The sequence below is a fragment of the Pongo abelii genome, chromosome 4, assembly GCF_028885655.2.
Source record: "Pongo abelii isolate AG06213 chromosome 4, NHGRI_mPonAbe1-v2.0_pri, whole genome shotgun sequence".
Lineage (NCBI taxonomy): Eukaryota > Metazoa > Chordata > Mammalia > Primates > Hominidae > Pongo > Pongo abelii.
The window spans coordinates 88633471-88661171 of record NC_071989.2 but is presented as its reverse complement, the minus strand read 5'-3'; the positions used below and the strand labels follow the sequence as shown (position 1 = coordinate 88661171).

The 27701-nt window shown below is 39.6% G+C and overlaps 1 protein-coding gene across 4 annotated transcripts in view; it reads right to left on the bottom strand.

Moving 5' to 3' along the window:
• The window catches only part of RASGRF2 (Ras protein specific guanine nucleotide releasing factor 2), a 281177-nt gene that overhangs the window by 172937 nt on the left and 80539 nt on the right, over positions 1-27701 (bottom strand). For all 4 annotated transcript variants that reach the window (XM_054555687.2, XM_024246952.3, XM_054555686.2 and 1 more), the window contains exon 2: positions 21585-21691. In XM_054555687.2, the coding sequence (XP_054411662.1) occupies positions 21585-21607 (23 nt within the window). In that variant the 5' untranslated portion in view covers positions 21608-21691. The remainder of the gene's footprint in view (positions 1-21584; positions 21692-27701) is intronic.

The window sequence follows — 27701 nt, the reverse complement described above, 5'->3', positions numbered from 1 at the left end:
TTCCAGTTTTTGCCCATTCAGTATGATATTGGCTGTGGGTTTGTCATAAATAGCTCTTATTATTTTGAGATACGTCCCATCAATACCTAATTTATTGAGAGTTTTTAGCATGAAGCGTTGTTGAATTTTGTCAAAGGCCTTTTCTGCATCTATTGAGATAATCATGTGGTTTTTGTCTTTGGTTCTATTTATATGCTGGATTACATTTATTGATTTGCGTATATTGAACCAGCCTTGCATCCTAGGGATGAAGCCCACTTGATCATGGTGGATAAGCTTTTTGATGTGCTGCTGGATTCGGTTTGCCAGTATTTTATTGAGGATTTTTGCATCGATGTTCATCAAGGATATTGGTCTAAAATTCTCTTTTTTTGTTGTGTCTCTGCCAGGCTTTGGTATCAGGATGATGCTGGCCTCATAAAATGAGTTAGGGAGGATTCCCTCTTTTTCTATTGATTGGAATAGTTTCAGAAGGAATGGTACCAGCTCCTCCTTGTACCTCTGGTAGAATTCGGCTGTGAACCCATCTGGTCCTGGACTTTTTTTGGTTGGTAAGCTATTGATTATTGCCACAATTTCAGCTCCTGTTATTGGTCTATTCAGAGATTCAACTTCTTCCTGGTTTGGTCTTGGGAGGGTGTATGTGTTGAGGAATTTATCCATTTCTTCTAGATTTTCTAGTTTATTTGCATAGAGGTGTTTGTAATATTCTCTGATGGTAGTTTGTATTTCTGTGGGATCGGTGGTGATATCCCCTTTATCATTTTTTATTGCATCTATTTGATTCTTCTCTCTTTTTTTCTTTATTAGTCTTGCTAGCGGTCTATCAATTTTGTTGATCCTTTCAAAAAACCAGCTCCTGGATTCATTTATTTTTTGAAGGGTTTTTTGTGTCTCTATTTCCTTCAGTTCTGCTCTGATTTTAGTTATTTCTTGCCTTCTGCTAGCTTTTGAATGTGTTTGCTCTTGCTTTTCTAGTTCTTTTAATTGTGATGTTAGGGTGTCAATTTTGGATCTTTCCTGCTTTCTCTTGTGGGCATTTAGTGCTATAAATTTCCCTCTACACACTGCTTTGAATGCATCCCAGAGATTCTGGTATGTTGTGTCTTGGTTCTCGTTGGTTTCAAAGAACATCTTTATTTCTGCCTTCATTTCGTTATGTACCCAGTAGTCATTCAGGAGCAGGTTGTTCAGTTTCCATGTAGTTGAGCGGTTTTGAGTGAGATTCTTAATCCTGAGTTCTAGCTTGATTGCACTGTGATCTGAGAGATAGTTTGTTATAATTTCTGTTCTTTTACATTTATTGAGGAGAGCTTTACTTCCAAGTATATGGTCAATTTTGGAATAGGTGTGGTGTGGTGCTGAAAAAAATGTATATTCTGTTGATTTGGGGTGGAGAGTTCTGAAGATGTCTATTAGGTCTGCTTGGTGCAGAGCTGAGTTCAATTCCTGGGTATCCTTGTTGACTTTCTGTCTCGTTGATCTGTCTAATGTTGACAGTGGGGTGTTAAAGTCTCCCATTATTAATGTGTGGGAGTCTGAGTCTCTTTGTAGGTCACTCAGGACTTGCTTTATGAATCTGGGTGCTCCTGTATTGGGTGCATATATATTTAGGATAGTTAGCTCTTCTTGTTGAATTAATCCCTTTACCATTATGTAATGGCCTTCTTTGTCTCTTTTGATCTTTGTTGGTTTAAAGTCTGTTTTATCAGAGACTAGGATTGCAACTCCTGCTTTTTTTGTTTTCCATTTGCTTGGTAGATCTTCCTCCATCCTTTTATTTTGAGCCTATGTGTGTCTCTGCACGTGAGATGGGTTTCCTGAATACAGCACACTGATGGGTCTTGAGTCTTTATCCAATTTGCCAGTCTGTGTCTTTTAATTGGAGCATTTAGTCCATTTACATTTAAAGTTAATATTGTTATGTGTGAATCTGATCCTGTCATTATGATGTTAGCTGGTTATTTTGCTCGTTAGTTGATGCAGTCTCTTCCTAGTCTCGATGGTCTTTACATTTCGGTGTGATTTTGCAGTGGCTGGTACCGGTTGTGCCTTTCCATGTTTAGCGCTTCCTTCAGGAGCTCTTTTAGGGCAGGCCTGGTGGTGACAAAATCTCTCAGCATTTGCTTGTCTGTAAAGTATTTTATTTCTCCTTCACTTATGAAGCTTAGTTTGGCAGGATATGAAATTCTGGGTTGAAAATTCTTTTCTTTAAGAATGTTGAATATTGGCCCCCACTCTCTTCTGGCTTGTAGGGTTTCTGCCGAGAGATCTGCTGTTAGTCTGATGGGCTTCCCTTTGATGGTAACCCGACCTTTCTCTCTGGCTGCGCTTAACATTTTTTCCTTCATTTCAACTTTGGTGAATCTGACAATTATGTGTCTTGGAGTTGCTCTTCTGGAGGAGTATCTTTGTGGCGTTCTCTGTATTTCCTGAATCTGAATGTTGGCCTGCCTTGCTAGATTGGGGAAGTTCTCCTGGATAATATCCTGCAGAGTGTTTTCCAACTTGTTTCCATTCTCCCCGTCACTTTCAGGTACACCAATCAGACGTAGATTTGGTCTTTTCACATAGTCCCACATTTCTTGGAGGCTTTGCTCGTTTCTTTTTATTCTTTTTTCTCTAAACTTCCCTTCTCGCTTCATTTCATTCATTTCATCTTCCAGGGCTGATACCCTTTCTTCCATTTGATCGCATCGGCTCCTGAGGCTTCTGCATTCTTCACGTAGTTCTCGAGCCTTGGTTTTCAGCTCCATCAGCTCCTTTAAGCACTTCTCTGTATTGGTTATTCTAGTTATACATTCTTCTAAATTTTTTTCAAAGTTTTCAACTTCTTTGCCTTTGGTTTGAATATCCTCCCGTAGCTCGGAGTAATTTGATCGTCTGAAGCCTTCTTCTCTTAGCTCATCAAAGTCATTCTCCGTCCAGCTTTGTTCCGTTGCTGGTGAGGAACTGCGTTCCTTTGGAGGAGGAGAGGTACTCTGCTTTTTAGAGTTTCCAGTTTTTCTGCTCTGTTTTTTCCCCATCTTTGTGGTTTTATCTACTTTTGGTCTTTGATGATGGTGATGTACAGATGGGTTTTTGGTGTGGATGTCCTTTCTGTTAGTTTTCCTTCTAACAGACAGGACCCTCAGCTGCAGGTCTGTTGGAGTACCTGGCCGGCCGTGTGAGGTGTCAGTCTGCCCCTGCTGGGGGGTGCCTCCCAGTTAGGCTGCTCGGGGGTCAGGGGTCAGGGACCCACTTGAGGAGGCAGTCAGCCCGTTCTCAGATCTCCAGCTGCGTGCTGGGAGAACCACTGCTCTCCTCAAAGCTGTCAGACAGGGACATTTAAGTCTGCAGAGGTTACTGCTGTCTTTTTGTTTGTCTGTGCCCTGCCCCCAGAGGTGGAGCCTACAGAGGCAGGCAGGCCTCCTTGAGCTGTGGTGGGCTCCACCCAGTTCAAGCTTCCAGGCTGCTTTGTTTACCTAACGGAGCCTGGGCAATGGCGGGCGCCCCTCCCCCAGCCTCGCTGCCGACTTGCTGTTTGATCTCAGACTGCTGTGCTAGCAATCAGCGAGACTCCGTGGGCGTAGGACCCTCTGAGCCAGGTGCGGGCTATACTCTCCTGGGGCACCGTTTCCTAAGCCCGTCGGAAAAGCACAGTATTCGGGTGGGAGTGGCCCGATTTTCCAGGTGCCGTCTGTCACCCCTGGAAAGGGAACTCCCTGACCCCTTGCGCTTCCCGAGTGAGGCAATGCCTCGCCCCTGCTTCGGCTGGCGCATGGTGCACTCACCCACTGACCTGCGCCCACTGTCTGGCACTCCCTAGTGAGATGAACATGGTACCTCAGATGGAAATGCAGACATCACCCATCTTCTGCGTCGCTCGCGCTGGGAGCTGTAGACGGGAGCTGTTCCTATTCGGCCATCCAAATTGATTCTTTGAGTCAACAAATATTTACTGAGTGTTGTATATTTGGGAACTGTTCAAAACACTGGGCCCAGGAGTAAACACAGTAGGAAAAAAATCTGTGTCTTTATGAAGCTTATACAGTAGTAGAGAGAGAAAGACAACATTAATAAGACAAATCTATTATATGTCACCTGGTGATGAGTACTGCAGACGAAAAATGGTAAGAGGAGAACAGGAAGTAGGGGGGCAGAGGTTACAATTTTAACCAAGCGGTGAGGGCTGCTTTCATGGAGAAATGGTACTGGAGAAACGACTTGAAGCAGGAATGCGTGTGGCTAGCTGATGGAACAGCATCCAGGCCCAGGGAACAGTATGTGCAAAAGCCCTGCAGTGGGAGTGGGCCTAGCCTGTCTAGGGAATGACAAAGTGGTGAGTTTCCTCAAGGGGAACGATATGGTTTAGATCTGTGTCACACCCAAATCTCACATTGAGATGTAATCTCCAGTATTGGAGGTGGGGCCTATTGGGAGGTGTGTGGATCATGGGGACAGACCCCTCATGGCTTCATGCTGTCCTCGAGACAGTGAATGAGTTCTCATGAGATCTGATTGTTTAAAAGTGTGTGGCATCTTCTCTCTCTGGTTCCTGCTCTTGCTGTATGACCCACTTGCTCCTCCTTCGCCTTCTGCCATGAGTAAAAGCTTCCTGTGGTCTCTCCAGAAGTGGGGCAGATGCTGGTGCCATGCTTATACAGCCTGCAGAACTGTGAGCCAATTAAACCTATTTTCTTTAAAAATTACCTGGCCTCAGGTTGTTTTTTTCGTTTTTCGTTTTTTTTTTTTTTTTTTTTTGGTGGAGTCTCCCTCTGTTGCCCAGGCTGGAGTGGAGTGGCGCGATCTCAGCTTACTGCAACCTCCGCCTCCTGGGTTCAAGCAATTCTCTGCCTCAGCCTCCTGAGTAGCTGGGATTACAGGTGTCCGCCACCATGCCTGGCTAATTTTTATATTTTTAGTAGAGACGGGGTTTCACCATCTTGTCCAGGCTGGTCTTGAACTCCTGACCTCGTGATCCACCCGCCTCAGCCTCCCAGAGTGCTGGGATTACAAGTGTGAGCCACCGCGCCCAGCCCAGGTATTTCTTTGTAGCAATGCAAGAATGGCCTAAGACAGGGAGTAAGAAAGAGGTAGAAGAGGCAACAGGATTCTAAAGCACGTAGATCAATAGAAAGTCTCAGGTTTTTCCCCAGTCCGGCGAGGTGTAAGCTTTGATCAAAGGCCTTACAAGATTTCACTTTTTTTTTTTTGAGACAGAGTCTCACTCTGTCACCCAGGCTGGAGTGCAGTGGCGCGATATCAACTCACTGCAACCTCTGCCTCCCGGGTTCACGCCATTATCCTGCCTCAGCCTCCCTAGTAGCTGGGACTACAGATACCTGCCACCAGGCCCAGCTAATTTTTTTGTATTTTTTAGTAGAGAGGGGTTTAGTAGAGAGGGGTAACACGGTGAAAAGTGTTAGCCAGGATGGTCTGGATCTCCTGACCTCGTGATCCACCGGCCTCGGCCTCCCAAGGTGCTGGGATTACAGGCATGAGCCACTGCACCCAGCCAAGATTTCAGTTTTTAACAGGATCACACTGGCTGTTCTGATGAGAAAGAAGGGTAGGGGTGGAGCACAAGAGGAGAAGGGGGAAGAGCTGGAACTATTACAATAATAATCCAGGCAAAAAGATTAAAGACAAGTCCAGGCCTGGGGACTTGGCACAGAATAGTCATTCAAATGATTCAATGTCATTGTCAAATGAAATAAATCATATTATTCAAATGAAATAAATCATCTAATATGATCTAATATGATTTATCATCTAATATGATTTATTTCATCTAATATGATTTATTTTACACAGTTTCTTTTTTTTTTTTTTTTTTTTTTGATACAGGGCTTTGCTCTGTTGCCCAGGCTGGAGTACAGTGGCCTGTCAGGCTCAAACAACACTCCCACCTCAGCCTCGCAAGTAGCTGGGACTACAGGTGCAAGCTATCACACATGGCCAATTATTTTTGTTTCATAAGACGACATTGCACTATGTTGCCCAGGATGCATGGCTCCTTATTCTTCACATAGTAATTTCCAGGTCATGCCATTGATTTCATTAGGGCTCCCTAGTTTACTACTCCTATTCTGCTCTTACTGGGGTATCCCCCCAACTCTGCATCACAAAACTTTCTTTACATATCCCACTAGTAAATGGATGTCTGCTCCAGGAGTGCATCAAATCAACTGAAAACACATGCAGGGCTTCCCTTCAATATTTCTCAGACCACTGGCATTTCTATTCTACTATATTGCCAACACATATCTTATGTGATTAAATTTTCCATATACTAGGTAGTACTCAAGTTTTAAAATGTTTGCCTAATCTCCTTATTATTTTCATTTGGTTAGCTATTTTTTTATTTTGTATTTTCGCTTTTTAGTTCAACTCCCACAACAAAAAAAGGATCCGCCTGCCAAAGGACATATAAATCAACATGATGAAAGCATAACTCAGAATTCAGCTGTTGAGTACAAATAGATGTCAACATTAGGATATATATGGGAATAAAATATTAGTGTTTAATATTTATAAGAATTAATAATCATGTATTATATATTTCAAATAGCTGGAAAATAGGGTTTTAAATTATTTATTTATTTATTTTTGAGGCAGGTTCTCGTTCTGTTGCCCAGGCTGGAGTGCAGTGGTACAATCACAGTTCACTGCAGCCTCAGACCTCCAGTGATCAAGCCATCCTCCTGCCTCAGCCTGCCAAATACCTGGGACTACAGGTGCATACCACCAGGCCTGGCTAATTTTTTGATTTTTTTGTGGAGACAAGGTCTCACTATGTTCCCCAGGCTGGTCTTGAACTCCTGGGCTCAAGTGATCCACTGGCCTCAGCTTCCCAAAGTGCTTGGATTATAGGCACGAGCCACTGTGCCCTGCTGAAGAGAGGTTTTTTAATGTCCTCATCACAAAGAAATAATAAATGTTTAAGCTGATTAATATGCTAATTACCCAGATTTTATCATGATACAATGCATGCGTGTACCGAAGCATCACTTTGTACCTCATAAATATGTACAATAATCGTGTATCAATCATAAATGAACAAATAAAAATAAATAAAAAATCCTAACCACCATCACTCCATATGGAGAAAAGGGAACATTGAAATAAAATGTTGAAAAGTCCAAAGCAGAGGCACAGTGTGAAATTACAGACCTTAGTTATTTTATAGAAGGGCAAAAATTATATTAGCTTAGCAAAAAGTTGTTGTTGCTGGGCCAGAATTCCACCCCACTTATTTTGACGGAGGACGTATATATGAAGCAAACTATAGCAAAACTCAAATGAAGTGTCATAGCCCAGGTCACTAAAGGAACAGCTGGTACTAGCCACCGCAAAAACATGCCAAATTGTAAAGACCGTCAATGCTAGGAAGAAACCACATCAACTAACATGCAAAATAACCAGCTAACGTCATAATGACAGGATCAAATTCACACATAACAATATTAACCTTAAATGTAAATGGGTTAAATGCTCCAATTAAAAGACACAGACTGGCAAATTGGATAAAGAGTCAACACCCATCAGTGTGCTGTATTCAGGAGACCCATCTCATGTGCAGAGACACACATAAGCTCAAAATAAAGAGATGGAGGAAGATCTACCAAGAAAATGGAAAACAAAAAAAAGTAGGGGTTGCAATCCTAGTCTCTGATAAAACAAACTTTAAAGCAACAAAGATCAAAAGAGACAAAGCAGGCCATTATATAATGGTAAAGGGATCAATTCAACAAGAAGAGCTAACTATCCTAAATATATATGCGCCCAATCCAGGAGCACCCAGATTCATAAAGCAAGTCCTTAGAGACCTACAAAGAGACTCAGACTCCCACACAATAATAATGGGAGACTTTAACACCCCAATGTCAACATTAGACAGATCAATGAGACAGAAAGTTAACAAGGATATCCAGGAATTGAACTCAGCTGTGCACCAAGCAGACCTAATAGACATCTATAGAATGCTCCACCCCAAATCAACAGAATATACATTCTTCTCAGCACCACATTGCACTTTTTTAAAAATTGACCACATAGTTGGAAGTAAAGCACTCCTCAGCAAATGTAAAAGAACAGAAATTTAACAAACTGTCTCTCAGACCACAGTGCACTCAAACGAGAGCTCAGGATTAAGAAACTCACTCAAAACCGCTCAACTACATGGAAACTGAATAACCTGCTCCTGAATGACTACTGGGTACATAACGAAATGAAGGCAGAAATAAAGATGTTCTTTGAAACCAATGAGAACAAAGACACAACATACCAGAATTACTGGGACACATTTAAAGCAGTGTGTAGAGGGAAATTTATAGCACTAAATGCCCACAAGAGACAGCAGGAAAGATCTAAAATTGACACCCTAACATCACAATTAAAAGAACTAGAGAAGCAAGAGCAAACACATTCAAAAGCTAGCAGAAGGCAAAAAATAACGAAGATCAGAGCAGAACTGAAGGACATAGAGACACAAAAAACCCTTCAAAAAATCAATGAATCCAGGAGCTGGTTTTCTGAAAAGATCAACAAAATTGATAGACCACTAGCAAGACTAATAAAGAAGACAAGAGAGAAGGATCAAATAAACACAATAAAAAATGATAACGGGGATATCACTGATCCCACAGAAATACAAACTACCACCAGAGAATACTATAAACACCTCTACACAATTAAACTAGAAAATCTAGAAGAAATGGATAAATTCCTCGACACATACACTCTCCCAAGACTAAACCAGGAAGAAGTGGAATCGCTGAATAGACCAATAACAGGCTCTGAATTTGAGGGAATAATTAATAGCCTACCAACCAAAAACAGTCCAGGACCAGATGGATTCACAGCCGAATTCTACCAGAAGTACAAGGAGGAGCTGGTACCATTCCTTCTGAAACTATTCCAATCAATAGAAAAAGAGGGAATCCTCCCTAACTCATTTTATGATGCCAACATCATCCTGATACCAAAGCCTGGCAGAGACACACCAAAAAAAAAGAGAATTTTAGACCAATATACCTGATGAACATCGATGCAAAAATCCTCAATAAAATACTGGCAAACCAAATCCAGCAGCACATCAAAAAGCTTATCCACCATGATTAAGTGCGCTTCATCCCTGGGATGCAAGGCTGGTTCAACATATGCAAATCAATAAACGTAATCCAGCATATAAACAGAACCAAAGACAAAACCCACATGATTATCTCAATAGATCCAGAAAAGGCCTTTGACAAAATTCAACAGCCCTTCATGCTAAAAACTCTCAATAAATTAGGTATTGATGGGACGTATCTCAAAATAATAAGAGCTATCTATGACAAACCCACAGCCAATATCATACTGAATGGGCAAAACCTGGAAGCATTCCCTTTGAAAACTGGCACAAGACAGGGATGCCCTCTCTCACCACTCCTCTTCAACACAGTGTTGGAAGTTCTGGCCAGGGCAATCAGGTGGGAGAAAGAAATAAAGGGTATTCAATTAGGAAAAGAGGAAGTCAAATTGTCCCTGTTTGCAGATGACATGATTGTATATTTAGAAAACCCCATCGTCTCAGCCCAAAACCTCCTTAAGCTGATAAGCAACATCAGCAAAGTCTCAAGATACAAAATCAATGTGCAAAAATCACAAGTATTCTTATACACCAATAACAGCAAACAGAGAGCCAAATCATGAGTGAACTCCCATTCACAATTGCTTCAAAGAGAATAAAATACCTAGGAATCCAACTTACAAGGGGTGTGAAGGACCTCTTCAAGGAGAACCACAAACCACTGCTCAACGAAATAAAAGAGGACACAAACAAATGGAAGAACATTCCATGCTCATGGATAGGAACAATCAATATCGTGATAATGGCCATACTGCCCAAGGTAATTTATACATTCAATGCGATCCCCATCAAGCTACCAATGACTTTCTTCACAGAATTGGAAAAAGCTACTTTAAGTTCATATGGAACCAAAAAAGAGCCCTCATTGCAAAGACAATCCTAAGCCAAAAGAACAAAGCTGGAGGCACCACGCTACCTGACTTCAAACTATACTACAAGGCTACAGTCACCAAAACAGCATGGTACTGGTACCAAAACGGAGTTATAGACCAATGGAACAGAACAGAGCTTTCAGAAATAATACCACACATCTACAACCATCTGATCTTTGACAAACCTGAGAAAAACAAGAAACAGGGAAAGGATTCCCTATTTAATAAATGGTGCTGGGAAAACTGGCTAGCCATATGTAGAAAGCTGAAACTGGATCCCTTCCTTACACCTCATACAAAAATTAATTCACGATGGATTAAAGACTTAAATGTTAGGCCTAAAACCATAAAAACCCTAGAAGAAAACCTAAGGAATACCATTCAGAACACAGGCATGGGCAACGACTTCATGTCTAAAACACCAAAAGCAATGGCAACAAAAGCCAAAATTGACAAATGGGATCTAATTAAACTAAAGAGCTTCTGCACAGCAAAAGAAACTACCATCAGAGCAAACAGGCAACCTACAGAATGGGAGAAAATTTTTTCAATCTACCCATCTGACAAAGGGCTAATATCCAGAATCTACAAAGAACTCAAACAAATTTACAAGAAAAAACAAACAACCCCATCAACAAGTGAATGAAGGATATGAACAGACGCTTCTCAAAAGAAGATATTTATGCAGCCAACAGACACATGAAAAAATGCTCATCATCACTGGCCATCAGAGAAATGCAAATCAAAACCACAATGAGATACCATCTCACATCAGTTAGAATGGCGATCATTAACAAATCAGGAAACAACAGGTGCTGGAGAGGATGTGGAGAAATAGAAACACTTTTACACTGTTGGTGGGACTGTAAACTAGTTCAACCATTGTGGTGATTCCTCAAGGATCTAGAACTAGAAATACCATTTGACCCAGCCATCCCATTACTGGGTATATACCCAAAGGATTATAAATCATGCTGCTATAAAGACATGCACACGTATGTTTATTGCGGCACTATTCACAATAGCAAAGACTTGGAACCAACCCAAATGTCCATCAATGATAGACTGGATTAAGAAAATCTGGCACATATACACCATGGAATACTATGCAGCCATAAAAAAGGATGAGTTCATGTCCTTTGCAGGGACGTGGATGAAGCTGGAAACCATCATTCTCAGCAAACTATCGCAAGAACAAAAAACCAAACACCGCATGTTCTCACTCATAGGTGGGAATTGAACAATGAGAACACTTGGACACGGGAAGGGGGACATCACACACCGGGGCCTGTTGTGGGGTTGGGGGGAGAGGGGAGGGAAAACATTAGGAGATATACCTAATGTAAATGATGAGTTAATGGGTGCAGCACACCAACATGGCACATGTATACATATGTAACGAACCTGCAGGTTGTGCACATGTACCCTAGAACTTAAAGTATAATAAAAAAAAGATAAGAATTATCTTATCCATTGTGGGCTTTATTTCTTAATTAAAGGAAAAATTTAACACAACTCAAGTAATTATCATACTTTCTTAATATTTGTTTAATGTAAAAGTCACTTAAGAATCTAATTTATGGGGAGAGATATATCTGTGGTTTGTTTGTATAAATGTGCACAGAGAATAAAGACTACTTAGAAGAAAAAGAAAAAAAAGAAATAAAAACTCCACCTATCTCCAGGGTTATGCTAAATTTTATCCAGAAAACTGTTTGGAATCGGCGTTCCTCGTGTCGGGAGAATCATGATGCCTTTGGGAGTGGAGAAAATCCAAGCATGGATGACAATAGTACAGCTCCTATCAAAGCAACATTTGCTTTGGCCTTACCTAAGCAAGGCCAGTTTCTCTATCTTCAGTCACACCCCTTCGGCATTACTGTCACATACTGTTTCTGGTTCTCAAGTTCTCTCATGTCAGTATCTCCACTTCATTGGCTAATTAATATTTTTTAGATATCGCATTAACATGAGGTTCTAACACTGTCACCTCCACCAATGTCTTCTCTCTACTAATAGGCTCTTCCCTCCTAAGCTGTCTGCTCTACAGTAAATGGAAACACAAGCATCTTAGTTAAGAGAGATCAAAAAGAGGAATAAAAATTAAAGACTAAAAACCCCCTTCTAAACATTGCTCCTTCTTTCCTGTTCACAGTCACAGTTCATTACTTAAACATTTCACTAAACTTTGGGACACGTGGAAAGTTGTCGATAATCCTTTCTAAAGCACAATTAAATATAAAAGTGGGCAAAATATTTTTACTAGGAAATACAACAGAACATCACTAATGGTAAAATTATTACCTTGGAACAGAGAAATTTTAAGGAGTGCTTCTAAAAGTAACTATCTTTTATAGTACTATATTATGAAGCTGAAGAAAATGTTTTATATCACAATAGACATTAATGATTCTTTCCTAACACTGAGACTTTCATTTCTGTTCCATGTGCACAAGTACGTATTGGTAGAATTATCTTTATCATCACAGAAAATTCTTTAGCAAGAATACATATACAACTATATTAATTCAACAAGAATAGATTAAAGGGGTTTATATATGAGAACGTATAAAGACTCTAAGCAAAAAAGCAACGAAAATAAGTGTTGGTAAGGATGTGAAGAAACTGGCACCCTCAATACGTTGCTGGTGGGAATGTAAAATGGTGCAGCCACTGTAGAAAACAGTTTGGCATTTCCTCGAAAAGTTAAACATAGAGTTGCCAAATGACCTGGCAATTCCACTCCTGGGCATATACCCAAGAGAGTTGATAACATATGTTCATGTACAAATGCACACAAATATTCATAGCAGCATTATTCATACTAGCAAAAAGTGGGAACAACCTAAATGGCCATCAACTGAGGAGTAGATAAATAAAATGTGGTATATCCATACAGTGGAACAGAATTCAGCCATTAAAAGGAATGAAGTACTAATACATGCTGCAACATTGACGAAGCTTGGAAACATTATGCTAAGTGAAAGAAATCAGATACAAAATGTTTGTAGGATTCCATCTATATGAAATGTCCAGAATGAGCAAATCCATAAACACAGAAAGGAGATTAGTGGTTGGCTAGAGCTAGGAGAAGTGGGGAATTGAGAGTGACAGCTATGGGATATGGGGTTTCTTTTGTGGTGTTGAAAATGCTCCGAAATTAGTGGTGACGGTTGTACAACCTTGTGACTATACTAGGAAAGCACTGAATTATACACTTTAAAATGATAAACTTCATGGTATATGAAGTATATCTTCATTAAAAAATTTTTTTTAAAAAGCAGTAGAACAACTTCCCCCCAAAAGTAATATACTTTGATTGCATTTTAATTCAAAAACTCTAATGTCAAAAAAATCCCATAGGTATAACTACAAGACAAAAAAATGATGCAGGGTGATTTGAACAAACATAAAAGATGAATATATTTTTGTCATACAAAGAGCTTATTTAAAAACTTCTAGAAAAACGCCAACACCAAAAAATGGGAAAAGGATATGAGATGATAATTTATATAGTAAATATAGACAGATATTAGCGATAGCAAAACACAATCTTCTCAATAATCAAGAAAATGCTTATTATACCAATATATCATTTTTAACCCACTGATATAGTAAAGATTTTAAAAAATGATTCCAGCTTTCTTCTGCCCTAATGGAGGGAGATTAAATCAGCACATGCATTTCTGAAAAGCAATTTGGCACTGTGCTGGGGCAGGGCACAAAAGATGAGTAGTACACAATTTGCTTTGAAGGAATTCAGGTTGACAGAGAGATACAGACACATAAACAAATCAATGCAATAATCTCTTAGGTGCTTTGAGCGAAATAAGAAGTTCCAGTGAGAGCTCAAAGAAGGGAATGGTCAGGCCTTCCTGCTGGCAGAGGAAGAAGACCAGCAAAGATGCAAGCTGCTAAGGGCTCCATCCTGAAAGATGTGTTGGTGTAAGTCAGACTGGAAGAGACATTCCCACACACTAAAATTCCTGTATGTGGTGGCTCCAGCTGGAGCCCAGGACATAAGAGAAGGGGTGGCACAAGGAGTTCGCAGAGGTCAGCTCAGAGGAGCCTCGCTTGGACTGGCTCACTCCATCCCAGAACTCAGAGCAAAGCCTAGCATTGGGTAGGGAAGCAATAAATATCAGTGAAATAATGAATATTTTCTCTTCTTAAAGCAACATGGAGGACTGTTATCTCTCTTTCTCTGTATACATTTAAAATTTTCTACAATAAGAAGTAAATTGAATTATAATAACTAAAAGCAACTGGGAACCCCGGAATTCCTTCAGCAGATCAGATGTTTGCTTAGAAAGGGCACTCTAGTAACTGTAGAGAATGGATGGGAAGGAAGCCGACCTGGAAGAGAGAGGCGAGGTGGCAGAGCAATAGTCCAGGCAATCGGTGTTGGTGGCCTGCACCAGGGCAATGCTGCAGACGTGGAGGAATGGAGACCAGTGATGTTCTGGGGTAGAATCCACAAGTGGTGACTGGAGTGAGCAGTTAGGCTGGGGTCAGGGGATGATATCCTGCTGGTTTGAGTGACTGAGTGTATAGGAGACTATGCCTTACCTTCCTATTCAGGAAAGGAACATGAAGCTGCCTAGAGAAATACATGAGTTTGGGTTTGTCTTGCTTAGTATCAAGTAATTCTGAGCACCCAGGGAGAGATGATATATAGATAGTTCAGTATAGAAAAATACATGTTGGTGAATTTCTACATATAATGGAGGCTATATATCTTTGTGGTTAAGTGCATAGGCTTTGGAGTCAGCCTGCCCAGGACTTGATTCCAGCTCTATCGTTTACTAGATTGGTGGCCCTCAGGAGGTCATTTCCTCTCTCCAATACTCAGATTTACTGCGGATAGTGCCAGCTACTTCATGAGATATCATGCACATAGCATGGTATTTAGCAGAGAAAGTATTGAGAAAGAGCAGCTCTATCTACACAGCTTAAGTCTGGGGAATGCATCCAAGTGACGAGACAGGAAGAGCAAAAGCAAAGCCCTACACAGCAGCCACAGTAAAGAAAGGGACAGAACACAAGGAGTAGTGAAATAGGACAAGAAGAAATTGTCAAAGGAGTAGAGGGAGAATCAGGAGAGAGAGACATCATAAACAAAAGGAATGACAATTTCGGGATAAGACTTAGATCCCTATAAACTAATGTTAAAAGAAACCCTCCAAATTAGCATAAAAAGATGGCAAATAATGTGACTAGCAAATAAAAAGTCTGTAATTATATCATTCTACCTATCTATCCAAATGCAAATATACAGAAAAATCTGGAAGTATGCACTCCAAACTGTTACCAGTAAATACTTCTGAGGAAGTAAATGGGCTTGGGGAAATAAAAGGGGAGAGGGTAGAACTATAACTTTTTACTTTTGTATTGTCTGAATTCTCTTTTTTTTTTTTTTAGGGAACTTGCTTTTATGTATTACTGGTGTAATTCAAAAGTAAGTATTAAATATGAACAGAAAGTTGAAGTTATATAAGGAAAGAAAAGCTTTGGAAATTCATTGTTGACCCAGGTGACAACAGTTACAGTAGAGTAGGGACAAAACCCACCAGGAAGAGCTGGAGAGAGGAAGAGCTGCATGCCTAGGAGAGCAACCGAACCATTTCTTCAAGAAGCAGGGCTGCCTGTGCAAGAGAAGACAGTAGCTAGAGGAGTATTCAGTGCCAAGAAAAGGCTTTCATTTATCTTTTAAGACAGGAGAGATTTTTAGGAGATCCAAAAACTACAGGAAAAAAAGCTAAGGAGCGAGGAGTAAACAGACTGGAAATATAAGAGAGAAATGGAATAAGTAATGGAGCAATAAATCAGAGAGAGAGCTCAAGGTAGAAATTTGTCTGGAGCCAGGGATGGTTCTCCTGGAGCAGGCAAAGAGAATCATGAGGATGGCTCCCTCCTCCAGGTGAGATGGTGTGCACATGAGGACGGGGCGCCTGCCCGGTGAGTGTTGGCAGAAGGTCTGACTGTCTTGTCAGCTGGATGCTAAACGTGCAAGACAAGCACTTGAAACAAAAACACTGAGAAGTAGGAAAGACAGCTGACGAAAGTATTAACAACGTATTAAAATAAGAAAATTCAAGCCCAAATTTTCCCTTTAGAAAACAATTGTAACCATCAAATCAAGTGAAATATTTCACAGTTTAGTAGTTTAGTAGTATCCCTTTTCTTTCATGTTGCACTTTGTAGGCTGTAAAAGAAAAAAAAATGTTGAATTATCTATCATTGTGGCAAATATGAAGGCAAAGCCCTGACAGAATTTCTTAGCAAATAATAATAATAATAATCCCTTAAATGAACAAAATCCACATTTTCATCTTTAAAGTAGTGACAGTTTTACTGTTACAAGAAGAATACAAATTATGGTGTTGGATTGCTTTAGGCTATAACATCACTGCACATCTCTAATTTTTCTAGTCTTGTGATGTTGCTGTGACACATGAAACATTTTCAGCTTTTCTATGTCATCACTCTTTTCTGATTTGTGAGGGATTTCTCTCTGTGTGCATTCTCTAAAGGGCTGATTTTAAGGGGATGACATGATATACACAGCAGCCTTTAGTGCTGTACAGATTTTTATACTATATACCTTGCTGCAAATTAAGCCTTTTCCCAAAGATGAGACCACAAGCATTAGGTGCTGGGTGTTTGGTGCAGCTACCACACTGTGTGTGTGTGCATGTGTGTGTATTTTAAGGGAGAGAGAGAATGAACAACAGCTGTCTCAGACACATGTAGTCAAAAAGACTAAACATTAAAAACAGATCCAAGAGGTTGCATTACAGCTTTCTTTACTGGAAAAGAGAATAAGGCTTAATTGAAAGGTTTAACTGGAAGATAAAGTCTCTCTGCTCGTCAAGTTGGAGACTGACAGGGTGAAAGAAAGGGTTAGGTCAGGCCCTTGCCAAACACCATCTGACCGTGAGCTTTATGGAGGAGAAACATATTCCTTTTTGTAATTCTTTTCTCCTTTTGTATGCTCTGCCCTTAAAGGAAAACCTGCGATCCACCTGCACAAGTTACACCCTGAGGGAAGGGAAGAGAATCCAGGTGGAGATTTGAGCAGGTTCAGCTGAAGAAATCAGAAAGCAGGCAAAAGATAGTGGGACAGTTTCAAACACAGGACACACAAGCCATCTGCAGGGTGTGCAAAGCTACACACAGTCAACAGTGCTCTGTGCTAGGCTCAACATTCTCAATATCTGTTTTCCCAATCCCTCCACCTTGGTAGAAACCCAAACTCTCCTCTCTCCTCAGGATACACCTTATTTCTCTATCAGCCCCCTGGATACTCATTCTCATACCCCACATGCCAAGGGATCATTTCAGTATCTCACAGTTTCCTTCCTTTCCCAGCGATAATCATATTCTTCCAATTTCCAGCAGAAATTGCCCAACGCTTCCAGGCCAATGCTCATCATCTTTGCCCACAAACCTGTTCTCATTCATCATTTCTTCTCCCAGTGAGTGACACCGTCCAAGCTAGGGGCCTGAGAGATGTGTTAGATGCCACCCTAGTCTAATACTGTTCAAATCCAGATAGTCACAAAGTCCCTTGAAGTCTACCCCCTACATCTCTGGAGAACCTTCCTCGTTTCTTCCCAAATGTCATAGTCTAGGTCCTGTGGGTATTAGGCTTAGTCAAGGATGGGAAGACCCTTGGAAGATATACAACTGGATCCACGTCCAGGCCATGACTATCTCCTAACTGCTGATACTTTGCTTGGTCCATGTTCTAGCAGATGAAACATTGAAAAGTTGTCTTTTCAGCTAACAAGCCCTAAGGACTCACAATCAACCAGGTCAGTTTTTGATTGTCCTAGTGTCTACAACTAAATCAACCATGATGGACACATATGGACAAGAAAACAAAGAAGAAATATCAGGTTATTTTTTATGTCCAGAGTTCCATACTCAAGTAGCAACCACATAAAATAAGCATAGACTTAACTACTATGAAAATGCTCTAGCCTCAACTCAACCAGACGAAAACAAGACTGGGTCTCGGTAGCAGCGTCCCCTGAACTAGTGCCATAACATGTGGTAAAATGATATCCTAAATGTGGCCGTGTTCTAGAAATACGGTATTGGCCAATGGTAAGCAAAACATTAAAATGAGCTTCTTGGACTGGTCAAAGCTTCAAAATGAAAAATGTTAATTCCAAAATGATTTTTTTTTCTCTGGGCCAGATCTAAAGGAGAAAACATGCAATGGGACATCCCAGAAAATGACCCTAAGATTCTCTGAAGGCAAAGTGGGGCAAGTAGATTCTGCTCTGAGATACGAAAGCCAAGAGAACAATGTGATTTTCATAGCACACAAAGACAGCACACCCAGGCTGGTACTGAAAAGCCATCCCAGGAAAACAAAAGTAAATGAGAGAAGGGGTTCTGAGCAGTCTTTTTATCTAAGTGGCATCTACAGGAAAATTTGTAGCTCAGAAAAGAACATCTCATGCTAAACTAATCAAAGTTTTGATTTTTTAAAAAAGGATCAATAAAACCATAAATATTGAGTATTTAAAACTTTTATATTAGAAAGGCAGCAGTACTGAATTAATGCCATCAGACTGTCTTTCGAGGGTGAAATGTTAAGTCAACCAACCATAATTAATTAATTGTGTTTTATTACAATGCCAAGCAAAAATGGCTGATCAATTCTTGCTCTGAATCAGCTTCATTAACTTTCTGGCTTTGTTCATACATGAACAAAATCAAGGTGAATTTTACAGATCCAAGTTTAAACCAAAAACTCAACTTAATCAAGCTTAGATAAAAAAGTTTTCTTCCCTGATTTAGAAAACAAAAATTTAAGAAATATCTCAATGCAAAACAGAAAATATGAAAACTCGGTATAAAGCAGTCAGATTAAAAGAAATTATCAAAGAACCCAGTCCTAGGTCTCAAGTCAAGGGAAAAGCAAACCTAATAGACCAAAAAGTCAAAACGTCAAGAAAAAAAGTCAATTATTAACCAAATCTTCAAATCTAAAAAGAAAAGAATTTTCACCATTGTATCATCTAAACCACTTAAGTGGTTTCTAAAGTCTGTCTCCTGACAAGATCACACATGCCCTGGTTTTGACTGTATGTCAAACACCACCAAATAATTACTGACTCAGTTTCCTGTAGATGACAAAATGCATTCCTGGGACAGAAAAAAAGATTTCTTACTTGGAATCTAATCATCTTTAAAGCAATTTGCATTATTTATGTTTGGTTCACCAAGATATTTGCTTGGCAACTACAAAGGCATTTGGGCTACTGATGGTGCTTGCTCTCCTGGAATGAAAAAGATAGGAAAACTGGCATGTTTTAAATTATCTATTTTAACTCCTAGGTAGAAAGGAATAGAGATTGTAGAAAGGAAAAAATTGTGTCTGGAAATGACCCAAGGGCTCTACCTTGCCAGCTTGATGCTTCTTTCATCTTTGAAGGCCTGAGTTTCTTTCTACAGCAAGTCATCCTGCATTAGTCCTAAGTCTGGATCAAAACCCTCAAACAGAGAGCACCAAAAGCAAGGACGGCTGAACCATGTGCCGGGGTCATGATGACTCGTGGCAAGCTCTCCTGGGGTCCACATGGAGAGTGGCACTTAGTTGCCAGCCCCATGCATCTCAGAGAAAGAAAAGGAACTTTGCAAATAACATCTTCTACTCTCAACCCTAGTCTCGCATTAATCTACTTTCGTCTTTGAATGAGGAAAAGAAAAAAAAATAGAACAAGAAAAGACTGTAGCAATAAAGAGGATAACGAAGATAAGTAAAATATTGAACATTAGCTAAAGGTTCTGAAGTCCAAACCCAATTCAACTTGGGTTTGAATCGCAGATCTGCAGCTTAACAACTTTGTGTTAGAACTTGGCCAATCTGCCTGTCACAAATTTTTGTTTTCTCCTCTGTAAAATGGGGGTAATAATACCCTATTAGCTTATTGTGAAGAATAAAAAAAGATAAGTACGTAAAGCACTTGGCACACTGCTTGTCAGAGAAGGTGGTAAATATAAGTAGCTGAAGAGGGTGGGGAGTGTAGAGGGGAGGAGAGGGAAGGGGAGGGCAGACTTTCAGAGAAAGCGTCAAGGGTTCAAAGAACAGCCTGAACTCACTCAGAATAAATACCTCATTGTGTGTGTGTGTGTTTTTTTTAGATGGAGTCTTGCTCTCTCCCCCAGACTAGAGTACAGTGGTGCGATCTTGGCTCACTGTATCCTCCAACTCCCAGGTTTGAGCAATTCTCCTGCCTCAGCCTCCCAAGTAGCTAGGACTACAGGCATGTGCCACCATGCCCGGCTAATTTTTATATTTTTAGTAGAGATGGGGTTTCACCATGTTGGCCAGGCTGGTCTCAAACTCCTGGCCTCAGGTGATCTGCCCACTTTAGCCTCCCAAAGTGCTGGGATTACAGGCATGAGCCAATGTGCCCAGCCTAAATGCCTCATTCTCACAATCAAACTAAAGAAATTTCCTGATCACCTACTACATAATTAGCAATGTGCTTCACTCAGACATGAATGTGCCCCAATCCCTCTCCTCATTCTCAAGGTGTATACAATCCCACTCAGGAAACAGAAATCTAACACATTCACCATATTAAAAAAGTAATGATAACCAGAATTGCTAAGTCGCCCACGTGCAGTATACAATGCAAGTGCTGCAGCCATTTGAAGAGGGTGCCAGTGAGGGCTGAATTGCAGGGAGATGTCTCAGGGCGGGAGTGGTAGAGAGAGGAACAGACAGATGGAGAAGGGAAGGCTCATCAGGTGAAGAAAAAGAAAGCATGCCACAGCTAGAGTGTCGCCCCAAAATACCCGAGAGATGAGCAAGACAAGAGAGCAGGGAGTAGTGGAGCAACAGCCTGGATTAGGGAGTGGACAGGCAAAAAGCAAGAGCTTGAGAGCCAGGGGAAACAAAACTGAACCAGGTTTAGGGATTGAATAGGAAAATAAAAGAGATGGACCTGCCTTGTATCTCTTTCAGATTTCTAGTTCCCATTTAAGACCCTGTACACACATTTCCACCTTCCTGATGTTTCTTAGGGGGAAGCAAAATCACATTGTTCTATTTCTTTAAATAGAGGATGTCATCACCTTCTTTTGATAACCGAGATGCACAGAGCAGGGTTTACAAATGTAGGCTAGGCTAGGGCCATATCCCAGCTCTGTGGCTTACTAGCTGTGTGACCTCAGGCAGGAAAACTAACTTTCCAGGCCTCAGTTTCCTTATTTGCAGACAGGGGGGAATGATAATGCCCCTCTTGCCGATTGTTGACAGAATAAGTGAGTCAATACATTCAATACATTCTGTAATTGAAAAGCACATATAATAGTGCCTGGCACACAGGAAGAAATCCACAAAAGTGACTACTACTACTACTTATTATTATCATTGTGTCTATTACCATTAATCTTTAGCTGGAATGTAGCCATGGAAAGCTCAAATAATGATCTCACACATGACTAAGGAACAGGTACCAGGAGAAAACTCATCTTAGAATTGCAAGTTCTTCCAAAACTACCACCAACAGTGATAACCCCAATGCAGGATCCAGACAATCAAGTACCACACAGGAGGACTGAGCCTATACCTGGCTTGGTGAATGGCCTCCATCCACTCTTTACCATCCTGCTCCTCCTCACAGCGCAGCTCCAGTGGCTTCTGACCTTCGTGGCCAAAAAGAACAGTAAAGTAATACTGGAAAGGAAAAAAAACACAAAAAATTTAGTTCTATTTTTCAAGCACAACAACATAACAACACAGTATTTGCCTACAAAGGGTATATATTTACAAAATGCATCAGTGCTTATGCAAATTTTATTTCAAAATGAAACATTTCACTCTTGGTCCAGTTGGCAATGACTCTGCACCTAGAAGATACCACAGACTGCATCTTAACACACCTCAGTAAAGGTCAACCCTTAACACTCCTTTAATGTACCTTTCTATAATGTACAAAAAAGAATATTGCACAAATTCGGCTATGCAGATAAATGAAAGGTAACATGATATTTTCCAAAAGGTTTTCCTTTTTTTGTGGTGTGATAAAGCTGCAGGGATGCAGAAGTCTACATCACTGCACTAGCTAATTTTATTATCTGTTCTATTCTATATCTATTCTCCATTCTGGGAAGCAATATGCCTATAATTACGCAGTCCAATTGCTGCCACTTGCCTCTTCTGCAACCTTAGCAGATGCCATCAATTGCTTATACCCCTGTTTTCCCAGAGGTAGCCTTGCAATTCTGTTCAACACAGTATTCCAGAATGCATACTTGACATGGGAAAGGAAATATAATTGCCATCCTAGGGGTCAAGATGTGATCAGAATTTATTTTTGGGAGAGGTGTAACATGTTATTGTTGGATGAAAGGAACTGGGCTCGAGTAGGGAAAAGACTGGCATTTATCAGGGGTAAAATAATTTCTCTCATATAAGCCTTATTCATAATCACCAAAAACTGGAAACAACCTAAATATCCTTTAATCGGTGAGTGAATAAATAAATGCAATACATCCAAACAATGGAATACTCAGCAATTAAAAAAAAAAAAGAATTCTTGTTAAAAGCAATAACATGGAGCAAAAGCATCAGGTTGAATAGAAAAGTCAGTCTCAAAAGGTTACATACTATATATGATTCCTGTTGTGTGATACTCTTAAAATAGGGATAGAGAACAGATCAGGGGTTTCCAGAGGTCAGGGGTGGGAGTGTGTGACCATAAAGGAATCGCATGAGGGAGCTTAGGCAGTGATAAAATGGTTCTGTATCCTGATTATGGAGGTTATGCAAATCTAAGCATGTGTTTACATTCATAGAACTGTGTACCAAAAAAGGGACAATTTTATACTATAAATACGAAGATAAAAGTTTGTAAATGGCTTCTCAGGACTCCACAACAGAGATAATCATATAGCCAAGATTCAAAGACTCTCAAACTCATGCTAATTTACTAACCCACTCCATGTTCCAGCAAAGACAGACATGGAATGGGGAACTTTACAACAAGCAGAGTCCTCAGATCACAGTTCTAAAACAGAAATCTTTTACAATCAGCTTGGAATAATCTATGTTAAGATGTGGAAAATTCTCATGTAATATACGCAGAAATATACATGTATATTGAGTTTAGAGTGTGCTTTGAAGTAGACAAAGTGACAGATGTCTTGAGTTGAAGATGCATTGCCCTTCGACAATATTCACGACTAACAATACACCCAGTAGATCACGATCAGTCAGTACAATCTCAGATTTTTTTTTTTTTTTTGAGACAGAGTCTCGCTCTGTCTCCCAGGCTGGAGTGCAGTGGCGTGATCGTGGCTCATTGCAATCTCCGTCTCCCTGGTTCAAGTGATTCTCCTGCCTCAGCCTCCTGAGTAGCTGGGATTACAGGCATGTGCCACCACGCCTGGCTACTTTTTATATTTTTAGTAGAGATGAAGTTTCACCACGTTGGTCAGGCTGGTCTTGAACTTCTGACCTGGTGATCTGCCCACCTCAGCCTCCCCCAAAGTGCTGGGATTACAGGCATGAGCCGCTGTGCCTGGCCAATCTCAGACATTTTTAAGTCATAATTGAACACATGGGTTATCTGAAGATTTGCTCTAGCCTATAAAGTTTCAAAATGCTTTAAAACAAGCCACTAGATCCAGAAAAACTAACAGTGCTTCCAGAGTTAATGCTCATCTCTACGCCATTTTATTTCCAAGCCCCTTAGGATATGTCCTCTCCAAGTTCCTGACCATCGTGAACCAAAGTAGGGCAAAGCAGTAAACCAAGCTGAGGGAAAATCCCAAACTGGGTGAAACATACATCAAGCTAAAGTGGTGGTGGGGGGGGTGGGGAAGGAATCCTCAGGTGTAGAAACAAAGGTGAAAGGCAAAGCCATAGCAAAAAGCACAGGAACCAAGGTTCTAACATCCAAGGGGGTGGGGGCCTTAGCCCCCATGGTCTTGGCCCTGTGCAGGGCACCAAGTTGGAGCTAAGATCCATGCATAACATCAGGACATATGAAGGGTTACCACCTCTGTGTAACAGAGACTAGAAAAACTCTCCCCCATATCTACCATACACCAGGATAATTTCCAAATGCATCAGAAACTTTAATGCTCTATTGTATTGATAATTATTACAACAATATCAAATACTAGTTATAATATTACTATCAGTAGTAGTAAGACATTATAAAGCATCTTATTCCTCTTCTGCTTATTTCCCAACAATTCCATTTCCCTAATTGAGGAATAGTATCAAGTCACTTAAAAAAATGAATTGAGCATGGTGGCTCACATCTGTAATCGCACACTTTTGGAGGCTGAGACAGGAGGATCGCTTGAGCCCAGGAGTTTGAGATCATCCTGGGAAATATAATGAGACCCTGTTTCTACAAAAATAAAAATGAAACATTGGCTAGGCATGGTGGCATATGCCTATAGTCCCAGCTACTCGGGAGGCTGAGGTGGAAGAATTGCTTGAGCCCAGGAAGTCAAGGCTGCAGGGTGCAGCGAGCAGTAATTGGGCCACTGCAGTCTAGCCTGGGCAACAGAGCAAGACCCTGCCTCAAAACAGACAAACAAAAAAGTTAATGTAAACAAAAATTAAGCCATATGAGTATTTTTTTAAATGAGTGAATGACACTATACCTCTGAATAGGACAAATTGTCCTAACTAGGACTCAAAATCCAGAAACATTAAGACTAATGATTTGATTACACAAAAATAAAACACTTGTGCATGACAAAACTACTGTAAGCAATGCATAAAGACATGTGGGAAAAATATAAGCAATTTTTATAAAAAGGATAATATCATTAATAAATATAATCATGTGGTTTTTCTCCTTAGCCTATACATATGGTAAGTTATATTAATGGATTTATTATATTTACAACCTCTATGGTTGTATTACTTTTATGTATAAAGTTCTATATAGTTCATAAGTTGAAAGATGCATATCCTCTATATTGTTTTTTCTTTTTTGATTGATGTTTATATTAATGAGAGCCAGTTTAAAATCCAATGTAATGGGGCACTTTACATTTTTTTCCATTTGTTCTGTCAGTTTTTGCTTTACGTGTTTTAATGCATAATATAGATTATTGGGTGTGGACAAGTTTAGACCTGCTACATTTTCTAATGAATTAAATATTTCATTGATATAGTGGCCCTCTCTAGCCCAAATTATACATTTGGCATCATAGTATAATTTTGTCTTTTGGTTAGTGTTTACTTATTATGTCTCTTCTATCACTTTATTTTTAATGTTCTCTTTTTATATTTTGGGTATATCCCTTTTAAATCACTTTTACAGTAACTCAATTTTTAAACATATTTTTGAAATAATTTTAAGCCTATCAGAAAGTTGGAAAAATCAAAATACAGTAAAATACTAGGAAATCTGTTAATATAACTTACCATATGAATAGGCTAAGGAGAAAAATTTTATTATCTAGTTCTAAGGAAGAGTCAAATCCTGGTAAAAGTAAAATTTTAAACTTGTTAGAAAGTAATATAAGAGAATATCTTTATGATCTTGGGATGGAAAAGTATTTGTTAAACAAGACACAAAGCCCAAATCATAAAAAAAGATTGAAAATGTTGATTGCATTAAAATTTAAAACTTTTATACAACAAATGATACCCATAAAAGTGAAAAGACAAGTCACAGATTTGAAAGACATACTTGCAACACATTTTACTGATAAAAATTAGTGTCAAGAATATAGGCTGGGCACAGGGGGTCACGCTTGTAATCCCAGCAATTTGAGGCATCAAAGCAGGAGGACTGCTTGAGCCCAGGAGCTTGAGACCAGCCTGGGCAACATGGCAAAGCCCCATCTCTACAGAAAATTTAAAAATTAGCCAGATATGGTGGCATGCACTTGTGGTCTCAGCTGCCTGGGAGGCTGAGGCAGGAGGACTGCTTGAAGCCAAGAGTTTGAGACTGCAGTTTGCCATGGTTCCACCACTGCACTTCAGCCTAGGCAACATAGAGAGACCCCGTCTCTACAAAAAAAAAAAAAAAAAAGCAAATATTTACAAATCAATATTTTTTTAAAACTCAATATAAATACAGGCAAAGGATATGAACACACCATACCCAGACGATGAGACAGAAATGATTAACAAATTTTAAAAGACATTTAATTTTAAAAGACACCATACCCAGACGATGAGACAGAAATGATTAATAAATTTTAAAAGACATTTAATTTAATTGTACTCATAATCAGGGAAATGAAAATTTTAAAAAAATAACAGTTCATTCCCATTAGATGGACAGAAATTAAAACACCTGACAACACTAAGTGTTGACAAGGAGACAGCACTGGAAAGAATTATATACTATGGCTGCACAAATTGGCACAAGCCCTTTGGAAAGCAATTTGACAAAACCTAGTAAAGCTGACGATGCACATATCCTCTCACCTCAGTAATATCACTCCTCCACATACACCATAAAGAAACAATCACATATTGGTACAAGTAAACATATTCACATTTTATAATTACAAAAAAACTGGAATCAATCTAAATGTCCACCAACAGGAGAAAGGATAAATACTACAAGGCATATCTGTATAATAATATATCATAAAGCAATTAAAATCAATAATTAGAGCTACAAGGAACAGCAGAGATGAACCAACTCAATGTTGAGCAAAAAATGTTTCTGACTATATACAGTATGATATCATTTCCATAAGGCTTAAAACTATGCATATCAAGCTATTTATTTTTAGATATGTATATAGTTAGAAAGATATAAAGAAGTACAAGGAAACATAAACATTAAACTGAAGATAATGGGTTTCTCTAGGGGAGAAAGGATAGCAAGAGGTTTCAAGGAGGGGTACATGGGATTTCAACTGAATTTTTCTTCTTAAAAAAAACCTTTTTATTTTGACATTTTTTTAATCTTCAAAAATGTTCCAAAAGCACAATAAAGACTTCACCTAGGTGCACCTTTTAGCATTTTTTGCCTCATTTGTAATCTCTTTCTTTCAATCATTTCACATAAACAATTTTGTATTGATCTTTTTATATCCCAGGTTGAGTGAAAGTACGCAAATATTAAACTTTCTTTATATTTGTATCTTAACATTGTGTAATAAATTTAAAACAAATAACTAAAGATCCACACTAAGGGACATCATCATGAAATTTCAGAAGAGGACTGACAGAGGATCCTACAAGCTTCCAGAGAGAGACAGAAAATAAAGAAGCCACATGAAAAGGATGTGAAATTAGGATAGCACTGAAGTTGCTGGAAGAAAGTAGAGCAATGCCTTTAATATCATGAGGAAAAAATATATTCAACATAGAATTCTATATTCAACTAAACTACCAATCTAGTATTAGGGCAGAATACATATTTTTTAACAGTCTGAAAAATATTCCTTGTAGAATCCTGATATGGTTTGGCTGTGTCCCCACCCAAATCTCATCTTGAATTGTAGCTCCCATAATTCTCATGTGTTGTGTGGACCTGGTGAGAGATAATGGAATCATGGGGGTGGCTTCCCCCATACTGTTCTCATGATAGTGAATAATTCTCATGAGATCTGATAGTTTTATAAACGGGAGTTGCCTTGCACAAACTCTCTCTTTCGTGACTGCTATGTAAGACATCCCTTTGCTCTTCCTTCATCTTCTGCCATGATTGTGAGGCTGCCCCAGCCACATGGAACTGTGAGTCCATTAAACC